The 10,940-nt window shown below is 44.7% G+C and overlaps 1 protein-coding gene across 1 annotated transcript in view; it reads left to right on the plus strand.

The window, feature by feature from the left end:
* Positions 1-215: 215 nt before the first annotated feature.
* The window catches only part of avl9 (AVL9 homolog (S. cerevisiase)), a gene marked incomplete at its 5' end in the record, with an annotated part of 15,641 nt that continues 4,916 nt past the window's right edge, over positions 216-10,940 (plus strand). The window contains 12 exons of the mRNA XM_008297661.1: positions 216-301; positions 1,118-1,189; positions 1,538-1,627; positions 2,232-2,298; positions 2,626-2,666; positions 2,761-2,799; positions 2,893-2,962; positions 3,976-4,451; positions 5,925-6,059; positions 6,137-6,356; positions 7,373-7,490; positions 8,621-8,674. Of these exons, the coding sequence (XP_008295883.1) occupies positions 216-301; positions 1,118-1,189; positions 1,538-1,627; positions 2,232-2,298; positions 2,626-2,666; positions 2,761-2,799; positions 2,893-2,962; positions 3,976-4,451; positions 5,925-6,059; positions 6,137-6,356; positions 7,373-7,490; positions 8,621-8,674 (1,468 nt within the window). The remainder of the gene's footprint in view (positions 302-1,117; positions 1,190-1,537; positions 1,628-2,231; positions 2,299-2,625; positions 2,667-2,760; positions 2,800-2,892; positions 2,963-3,975; positions 4,452-5,924; positions 6,060-6,136; positions 6,357-7,372; positions 7,491-8,620; positions 8,675-10,940) is intronic.

Raw genomic sequence — 10,940 nt, forward strand, 5'->3', positions numbered from 1 at the left:
AGCGCTGCAGCTCTTTGTGCGGCGTAAACCCCCAGAGAAGCTTACATCTCTATCTAATCTGAATGCCTGTCAAAGTGAACAGATGTGACGTTCTCATCCTGCTAATTTCCCATTTGTTTACCTCGACTGCAGATCCCTGTAGATGCTCCATTTTTAAACATGTGCCATGCTTTTCAATCCTTAATATGACTGGTATTTTTTTTGTTTTGTTGCAGACACTGTGTATTTTCACCTGCCGCCCCTCAGCGGAGACATGAAGTGTGTCTATGGAGTGTCCTGCTATCGCCAAATAGAAGCAAAGGTCAGTTCATGTCATGTTTTCTGTTTAGGATGAAAGCAAAGAGTCTCGTTTTAATGGCCAGAAGTGTTTGTATACAATATTTGAGATGATTTGGGACCAAACCTTTGTGCTGCATGTAATATCTGAGATTAATTCAGTATTGCAGGAGCTATAGTTGTTTCAAACTTTGGACTCTGAATACAAATTTGTTTGGGCTCACAAACTATAAATGTACACCCCGAAACCCAACAGCAAGTTGTTCTGTTTCCACAGAGGTGCAGGAGTTTATATTGTAGTGAAAAATTAGCCCACAGTGAGTAAAAATATGGCAAAAAAAAGCCCAGAAACTTCTTATTTGCTCAGAGTATCCACATTTTAAAGGGTGCGGTTTGTGATGCTGCATTACACAAAAACAGACAGACAGACAGACAGGTGTTCCCAATAAACTGTAAAGTGTTTTTGTCAGGTGAGATTGATGCCAAAGAAAAGAAATGGTTTTCACCCCTTTGTGTGGGAGGACTTGACTGACCTGCATAACGATATCGCCTCAGCTCCTTATCAGACCAACATCAGTGCTGGATTTCAGTCGCGTTTTTGTGGCTGAATTGGAGCAAATCCCCGCAGGCAGGTTTCAAAATTGGTGGAAAATCTGAAACCAGAAGCTGCAGATTAATGCTCGGCAGCGTTTGGGAGTCCAGTCCCGTTTGTGTTTGTTCTTAAAGCTGCAGAGTGAGCTCGTGACTACTCTTCCCTGATCGCCCTGCACAAATCATCTAAACATCTGAAGTGGCCTCGGACATTTGCACAATTTGTTTTGTTTTCCGAATCCCTCTCCAGGCCCTGAAGGTCCGGCAGGCTGACGTCACCAGGGAGACGGTTCAGAAGAGCGTCTGCGTCCTCAGCCGAGTGGTGAGTCAGTCGGAGGATTATCTTATAAAACATAATAGAATAAGCCTTGATTTCAGGCTCAGAATTAAATCAAGAGTCAAGTCACGGGGTCGGAAAATGTCGCTGTGACCTCACATGATCGAGTGGAGATAAAAAGAGGGAAAATATGGGCCAGAGGATGTTTTTATTTTATCTCGTTTAGCAAAGAATCCAAGCTGAAGCCGTTTCTGTGCTCGAGTTCGTCCAATTTCTGAGTGTTTTGTGTTGATTTCGCAGCGCATAATTTACTGCTGCTCGTGAAGAAACGGAGGTTTTAACGGGTCGCACTGCGAATGACTCACATACGTTTTCGCTGTGGTTTGTTTGCAGCCTCTCTACGGCCTGCTTCAAGCAAAGCTGCAGCTCATCACACACGCCTACTTCGAGGAGAAGGACTTCTCTCAGATCTCCATCCTGCAGGTGAGACGACGCTCCCGTCTGGCAGCGTTTCGCCCATAGACTGTATAACAGATGGACGTAGCTACCGTGACGTCACCTGTTGGTTTCTGCACTGAGAACATGAAGCCAGGGTTTTGCTACTTCCTGGTTGACATCTTGGATTTTTGGAGCCAAAAATCGTTGGAGGGGGGCGGAGCCATAGGAGCAGCGATTGGTCAGACGGATTGAGAGGCGGGCCCTCTCTGCCCCGCCCACATTTACCGCCTTCTGCTCGCTTCGTCTGTATGGTCGCTGCTGACTGTCAATCAAGCCAGCCACGCCCCTTGCCCCGCAAAATGTTGACGATTTTTAAAAATTCAGTACTGATTTATTTTCAGATTGACCACCTGATCTCTGGATTTGACCATAAAAAGTAATATTCTAAGAATCTAATGTCTAAGTCTATGGGAGCCAGGACTTTGTGGAGCCAGGACGAGCAGACGTAGTGATATTGCAGGTTTTTGACACTTCCGGGTTGGCTTCATTTTTCAGGGCCGGTTGCTACGTCCATCTTCTGTAAGGTCTATGGTTTCACCGTGACCCCGTTATCGACTTGTTGTTGCTCACCTTCCCGTTTCCTCCACAGGAACTGTTCGACCACATGAACGGCTCGCTGAGGGGCTCCACTCTGGAGGGATCGCAGGTGTATCTAGGTAGACGGCCAAACACAAATGCACACTATGGTGACACTTGAGCACATTTTAAACTCTTATTCGTCGTTTTTATGGGAGTTGAGCTCAATAGATGGTAAGAAGAAGCCAGGAAGTTGCCACGGTGTCATTTAAACCAGCATCTGTGGCAGTTTCTGGTCACACTTGAATACATTAAATATTCCTCCTGTGTAGTTTTACAGAAATAGAAAAGCCCACATTTGTTGTTATTGTGCCCGTGAACATGTGACTGCTGCTCACTCTAATGCATTTTTCTCTGAGGGTAAACTCCTGGTTTGTTGACGTCCTGCTGATTCTCTCTCTCTTCAGGTTTGTCACCAAGAGATCTAATACTGCACTTCAGACACAAGGTGGGAGGCGGCGTACGCCAAAAAGCAACGATAAAAGCATAAAAACAAGACTAAACACAACTTGATTCTGTTTGTTTTCTTTAAATGTTTGCAGGTTCTCATCCTCTTCAAGCTGATCCTGCTGGAGAAGAAGGTGAGATTACAGCCTGAGATTATGCATCTTTCCAGTTGTGCTACTGGAAATATGATTCCACATGTCGTCTGCTTTCTGGCTTTATGTTCGCAGGTCCTGTTCTATGTGTCCCCTGTCAACAGACTAGTCGGAGCTCTGATGACAGTTTTGTCGCTGTTTCCAGGTCAGTAGCTCCAAAAGGCAAACAGGTTGCGCTGATGTTGTCCCTTACGTCAGGCCTTTGAGTGGCTGCATGGTTGTTTATTTGTGCAGAAACCTTCTATGAGCTTGGAAGTTTTCCTTTTTTATCTCAGCATTGAATTTGGGTAAATTTAATTTGGCTTTTTTGACCTTAATTTATGTATTTTTGTCGTCTTGATGGAAAACAAATCTTCTCTCAAGTCGCAATTCTGTCGCAAACCTCCATCAGGTTGTCCTCCAGGATTTCACTGCATTCATTTCACCCTCTACCTTCACAAGCCTTCCATGACCTGCTGCCGAGAAGCGTCCCCACATCATGATGATGCCACCGCCGTGCTTCACTGTGCATCTAGTTTGATGACCGAAAAGCTCAGTTTTGGTCTCAGCAAATCAAAGAACCTTCTTCCAGTTGACTTCAGAGTCTCCAACATGCCATCTGGTGAACTCTAGTCGACATTTCATATTTCTTTCTCTTTGCCACTCTCCCGTAAAGCCTCGACTTGAGAGGAGCAGCCAACAGCTTCTCCCATCTCAGCTGCTGAAACTTGTAGCTCAGTCAGAGGAGTCATAGGAGTCTTGGTGGCCTCCTTCTCTTTGTCTCTCGTTCACTCAGTTTTTGAGGACGTCCTGCTCGAGTCAGATTTACGCATGTCCCCTCAGTTTCTTGAGGATTAACTGAACTCCAAAGGATATTTAGTGAGTTAGAAATTCTCTTGTATCCGTCCCCTGACTTATGCTTTTCAGTAACATTTCTACAGAGCTGCTGGAGGTGTTCTTGAGTCTTCATGGTGTAGTTCTATCCACGAGTATTAATTCACTAGTGACTGGACCTTCTACATGCAGGTGTATTTACACAACAATCACTTGAGACAGTCTTTTTGCTAAAAAGCCAAATGACCATGATTCAATGTTGAAAAGCAGTAAAAGGGGGAAACTTCCAGATGTGGTGCATATATTTTATAGACACTGTGTATGACGTCGCTTACCTTTGTACAGGTATGATCGATCACGGCCTGGTGGACTCGTCCCACTACAGGCCCAAGGGCAGCGTCTCGGAGGACCCGAGTCTGGTCGAAAGCGTCTCAGGAGCCGAAGAGTTCGTCTCCGTGTCCGTCACCGACATCGCCAACACCACGATGGAGCTGGAGGGGGTGGAGGCCGGCCAGCCCGCCGCCGAGTCCCTCTCCTCTGGGAACAGCGGCGAGTCGGACAACCACCTCCTCAAACCTCCGTCGCGGACCTCTCCGGAGTCCTCCGAGAGCGACTGGGAGACTCTGGACCCCAGCGTCTTGGAGGAAGCCGCTCCCAAAGAGGCGGCCGAGACGGCGCTGCAGGACGCCTTCGACTCCAAACCCGGGACGCCCATCACGGTGCAGCCTCAGGCGGCCACCGGGCAGGGAGGCGTCATCCAGGGGCTGGTGTCGGGTCTGGAGGAGGATCAGTACGGCCTGCCGCTCGCCATCTTCACCAAGGTAACTGCAGCTACCGGTCATTAGTCTGCATGTGGTTTCATCAAACAAAGGTTACGTCTTCAGGATGTTTTCTTGTCAGAGCTACAGTTTAAAACACAAAGACTTAAATGTGCAGGCGATATAAAACAAACAAAAGCAGAAAAACCAGAGAATGTTTAATATTTCATCAATTTACTGACTTATGACCAGACTAATTGTGACTGCTGTAAATGCAACATTCAGCCGTTAGTGATTATGTTTTTCTTTTTCTTTTATTAAAGTAAAACTGACTGATTAGTTTTTCCTGTTCAGGCAGAAAAAAGCCTCTTTAATCCCCCAAAACAACAGAACAGACAACAAGATTGATAAATAAGCCAACAGCCAATAAATGAGACTTAATTTCACCTCCTCTAATAAAGCTATAAAGTCCAATATCAAAAAATTAAAGCCAATTTTTCCTCTATGTTCAAACCTAAATATAAAAGCTAAAGAAGTAGATTCATCCATCATCATTCAGAACTAATCTGCTGCTACGGGAGACGTTTTATAAAATGTTAATAATGCGAAAATAAACAACTTGTCTGCAGCACAATCACAAAACATAAGTCAGTTCTTAATAAGAGGCAAACCACTGACAACTCTACAAACTCAGCCTTCTTGTCTTGATAGCTTTTTTTTTTTTTTTTTTTTTAGCAGACCTAAAACATAAATGAACTAAAAACCAACATAATTCTTCAGAAACACTTTTCTGTAACAACCATTTCTCTTTATTTCAGCTGAATTATTTTCTTCTGAAGTGGTTCAGAGACGCTGCTCGACTCGAGTCTTTCATTTTATTTTAATTAAGTAAATTCTGTATCTGTGATGAAACTGCTTTTTTTAATCTTTCAGTTTTCAAATCTTGATGCACTGATCTTCTGATGCTTTGCTCCCCTTTGGTCTGTCTGATCCTGCTTTGGATAAAACTAATTGAGTTTCCACAAACTGTTTTGAAGCTCTAATGCACTTTTTTAAAAGAAACCTTCAGTATAGCCATGACTGTACACTTAAAAAGCCCCTCTTTGCTTTTTATGATGCTACATTTTGGGGCTAATACGTCCCCCTCGATGTTTAAATCACAAGCTTCCATAAATAAAGACATTTCTTCCATTAGTTGATGCAGAAAATGGCTTAAATTGGTGCGTAAACATTTCCTACAACATCCGGAACTCTGTTTAATTTGTCTCCACAGCGTTCAAACGAAATCTGCACAAGGCTGCAAGTTTATTTAGCTAAAAAAGCCAAAAGAAGGATTTGAGATTTATAGACTTTAGAGACACCAGTTCATAAAATATCAATACTGGTTAATAAACGAGCAATAAAAACCCCATAAAACCTCCCGCTCAGCCGCTAGTGTGTGTTCTGGCTGCAGCGGCTTCCTTTGTGTGTGTTAGTGCTCTGACATCAGTCGACTCAGACGTAAACACGGCGACCTTTGCCTCGTGTTGTTGCCAGGGCTACCTGTGCCTGCCCTACATGGCCCTGCAGCAGCATCACCTGCTGTCGGACGTCACGGTTCGAGGCTTCGTTGCCGGGGCGACCAACATCCTCTTCCACCAGCAGCGGCACCTCAGCGACGCCATCGTGGAGGTGAGTCCCGCGCGTTCGAAGCGTCCTCGCTTCTAATCGATCGCCTTTAACGCCGACTGTCTCGTCTGGTGCCGCAGGTGGAGGAAGCTCGCATCCAGATCCAGGACCCCGAGCTGCGGAAGATCCTGAGCCTGACGACGGCCGACCTGCGGTTCGCCGACTACCTGGTCAAACACGTGACGGAAAACCGCGACGACGTCTTCCTGGACGGGACGGGCTGGGAGGGCGGAGACGAGTGGATCAGGGCCCAGTTCACCCTCTACCTCCACTCGTTACTGTCCTCCGCACTGCAGCAAGGTGGGGCGACTCAGGAAGCTCGTTATAGCACAACAAACAGCTGCAACAACGACATCCTAAATAAAATGTACAAGAAATAGTGACTAATGATTCACCACGTGGAGTTCCATAATAAGAATACCTGCAAGTCTGTAGGTGAACAGATGAGAACTCTGTGTGATGCTTATAGAATAATCAGCAAAAATATAAAAGGGAGGAAATTTTTTAACCCTCTATGAACGGCTTGTTCTTTAAAAAAGAAGTACACCATATAGCAGAGTCAGAAACTGTAAATAAATAAAATAATCATCAGTTTTTCAGCTTTTTCATGATCATTGAACTGGAAAAAATGGAGGAAGTTCAAGCTTAACATGGTGATATTGGGACAGTGTTAAGACATTATCGTGTCTCACTTAATAATTCACCAAAAATGAACGATTTGCTCCAAGCAGACGCCGAAACAAACTAAAAAAAAAAACAATCTGCTCTTCTCAGCGCAGCAGTGAAACCTGTAGGGAGTGTTTGGCTGAGCTGCAGGCTGTGTAGGAGATGAATAAGGAAACTATTTAAAGGTGAAACATCTCCCGTTCATCGTGTTGGTACCACACGCATACTTCTGGAGAAATGTTTTACATGCTGAACTATCTTCTGTTATGTGTCATTCTTTTAAAAAAACGCAACCAAATCTAAGCTGAAAATTGTGATATTTCATGAAGTAAATAATTTGCTCTGACAAGATTCTGCAAAAATCAAAAAACTCTGCAGCTGTGCAACCATTCGTGACTCATTTGAGTCAACTGATAAACATTTTGGTGACTATTCGGCTGAACTGCAGGCAGTGTTTACAGTCTGAAAACACATAAAAAATGTAGGATCTCTCGAGCATGTAGAGACAAATCTTTGCAGAGGTCTCGCCCTGTTCATCAGCTTCACTAATTACGACTGTAGCTGTGATGATGATGTCCTGCATGTTCTCGACGATCATCACATTAATTGACTGTAAATCCAGTTACGCTCCCTCTGCTTCCTGTGTTCAGATAACGAGAGGCTGCTGGCCGATTACGGGGCTCCTTTCGTCACGGCCTGGAAGATCAGCCACAACTACCGGGTGTGGTACAGCAACAAGCACCCCGCCATGACCGCCATCACTCCGGGGTAGGCGAGCCGGAGCGAGACACCTCCGTGACTTTAAACTCGACTTGACTGTAAACGTTAGCAGCCCATCTGAGGATTATCAGATTATCACATTTAGATGTCAGGACTTTGCAGAGACTCCCAGCACCTTGCAAAACACACAGCACACACTTATTATTAATGTCATGAAATGTTTGTTTAAAAGGAGGGAGCGCCTTTGTTTAATTGTCTTGCAAAGCACACAGTGTCTGATCAGTCCTGTCTCCACGTCCAGGACAGTTTGTAATTATACATAACAACTGGAGGTCCTTCTGTTACGCATGAATGCATAAAACTCTCTCACTTTAGATAATCTGGGGATAATCTTACGGATCCTGCTGCTGTCTGAGGCTGCAGGTATTTAATAAACTCAGAGGAAACAGCTGGAATCGACGAACTTAACATCAGCTCATAGTAACGTTTAGTAAAGATTTACCGTCATTATTGGAGTCTCAATAATCAAACCTGGTACAAACTCTGTTTTAATGGCAGTAAAGTACTATTTTTATGGCGATTTCAGTTTGTAATAGATCTGAAATTGTAGAACAAAGTATGAAAGTGTGTTTTTTTGGTGTTCTCTGTGATGTTTTTGGACCAAAATTGGAGTTAAAATGTGTAGAAACCAAGCGCTGCTGCCCATTCAGAAACCGACAAGTTCAGCTGCTGTCAGATTAAAAGTTTAAAGATTAAAAGAGTGCACGAGGCTTTAGTGACTATAAAACAGGCAAATGCTGCATAAGGACTTGTTATACAAAGTTTAAGGGTTGAGCTGTTTTGCACTTATAACAATAAGACAATCCAAAGTGCTTTATGTGAGACTAAAGAGACAAAATGTACCAGAAACACAAGCTAATGTTAGAATGTACACCTAATAACAGGTATTAACCAGAATAACATAGGATTTAGGGCAAGAATAAACTAAAATTGAGTCAAAAATAAAGAAATTATTGCAAACTAGAGGAGTAAAATTCATAGAAAGTCATAAACGAGCCCTGATTGCAGCTAAACTGATCAGAATTTGCACCATGAGCTCATTTTAAATTACATCTATGCTACTGTAGTTTCTTTATTATCTCACGTTTGAGCCTCATCTTGTGTCGTTTCTGTTGCAGCCACCCGTTCCAGGGCCAGTACAGCGTCGCCGACGTCAAGCTCCGACTCTCACAGTGAGTGCTCCTTCATTCGCTCCTTCATTCGCTCCTTCATTCGCTCCTTCATTCTCTCCTTCATTCGCTCCTTCATTCGCTCCTTCATTCACTCCTTCATTCGCTCCTTCATTCACTTTTATCTCCTGCCGGGTGAATTCCTGTCGTGGAAGAATTCAAAAACAACACATGAAAAAACACTGATAACAGACGAGACGCAGACTCAGCAGAGCTCATTCTGTCGGTTTGTTGGGTTTTTGTTGCTGCGAATCGGCTGATTAAAACGTGTGTGCTGCTGCCCTCTAGTGGCCTCCAGGAGAAACGACAGCATCGGGTTCAGCAGTGAAGGAGAATAATGCTCTGAGTTTTAGTGTCCTGTTACTTTCAACACAGAGAAATTAAAACTTACAACAGAACCTTAAATTAGGGGCCTCCAGTTTGCATTTACTTTTTTTATTAAACCAAACAATAAGTAAGGGAAGTGGCAGAAAACTGAAAAGAAAGACAGCTGATAGAAAATAAAGTTACTGAGAAAAACAGCTGCATTCATCACCATTAGAAATGACTCAAACAAGGGAAAACATTAAAATAAACACTGATGAAAAGCACAAACGATGACGTAGAGTTAGCAAATCTACTGTAAGAACAATGTTCTTAATTTAAAGGAGCTGTCTGGATCCTAATTCATTTCTGTTTTGATTTTTCTTTACTTTTTCAGTTTTAATTCGATCATCTTTTTCTTTACTTTTTTTTGCTGCAGTCTGTAAAATATCAATTTCAGCACCTGACAGTATTTCAATTAAATGTTTAGACCGAACTTACATTAAATTACCAACAACACTGTCACGCATTAACCCTCTGAACCCTGATCTGGGTGGTTTTTTGTCGCACTTTTACTCACTGTGGCCTCATTTTTCACTACATATAAAGTCCTGCACCTCTGTGGAACCAGAACAACCAGGACTAGAAGCAGAGGGAACTCAGAAAGGTTTTATATGCAGTGTGACACAGTTGGAATGCCATAAATCATAAGACATGTTTGGTTCATTTTACAAAAATTAAAGTGCACAGAGGCGTTACACTGCCTGCAGCTCAGCCGAGGAGACGGGAAGTTTTAGTTTTTCTACAGAATGTGGTGCAAGCAAAAGGTTTGTTGTTGGCAGATTTGCAGTTAAGACATAAAAAAGCATGTTTAGATGAAATGCTGTGATTTTAAGCTCAGGTTTGGTTTTGTTTTGTACCTTCCACGTTAGTTTAAGGTCCATCAGGAAGATAAAACCTGGAGGATTCTTCCTGATAAACGGTGTCATTTTAAACATTTCTTTTTTGGACTTCAGGGGGTTAACTGTAGAGCTGGAAATAAACTAATTACCGGCCGTGTTTCGGACCTTAACCGTGAGCGTAAAATAAAAACAAACCCATTCTCCTCATGTGCCACCGACACCTCGGCTCTTCCTCTGGCGGCATGTTGTCAGGGTTTTTTTTTTAAGCTGCTGTCAAACCGTCGCCTCCTTTTAGCCGCGGTGATGATTAAATTTCCAGAGCTGGTCAGAGCTGGTCAGGCTCGGCGCACCTGAATACTTGATGAGCGCCTGACGCTCCGGGGAGCAGCGGGCCGCCTGCTGTGTCTGTGGATGGATACGGCAGCTCCGTGTCGGCCCGCCTCATCAATTATGAAGCCGGCTTCATTCTGAAAAACCGAGCCGGAGACTCCGTCGGGCCTCGGCTCCGGTTTCATTCCAGGAAGTGCGAGCGAAAGGCGACTCCGGCCACAGCTGGAGCGCCGCTTCTCGCGTTACGCACCGGATAGACGGCTGCCCTCCGGCCGCGCTCCGGCACGGGGCGGCCTGAACTTGGCCCCGCGGGGCGCGCTTTACCTTGGGTGTTTGGTGACGCGGCGACGTTCCTCGTAACGCCCCGGTAAACAAACACAAACAAGCTGCGGAGGAGGCTCTTTATTCTCCTTCAGACATTTTAAGAGTCGTCCCGCATCAGTAAACACGGAGCTGCAACCCGAGACTCCAGGAGGGGCAGCCGGGGTCAGTGGGGCACACCGGGACCGGCCTGATGGAGCCCACTGGTCGGGATGTTGGTTGGGATTTTAAAGGGAAGGGAAAAGAAGAAGAAGAAGAAGAAGAAGAAGTGGTCACGCTTGGCTTCCTCGGAAACACGAGGACGAGCCTTTTCATGGTCCGGACAAAGAGCAGCCGGTGGCGGCGGCTCTCAGGAAGTCACGTGACGGGCTGCAGGCGGACGCTCGCTGTCAGGAGGAGCTGCTTTATTGTGG

This window comes from Stegastes partitus, unplaced genomic scaffold (assembly GCF_000690725.1).
Source record: "Stegastes partitus isolate 25-593 unplaced genomic scaffold, Stegastes_partitus-1.0.2 Scaffold1233, whole genome shotgun sequence".
Lineage (NCBI taxonomy): Eukaryota > Metazoa > Chordata > Actinopteri > Pomacentridae > Stegastes > Stegastes partitus.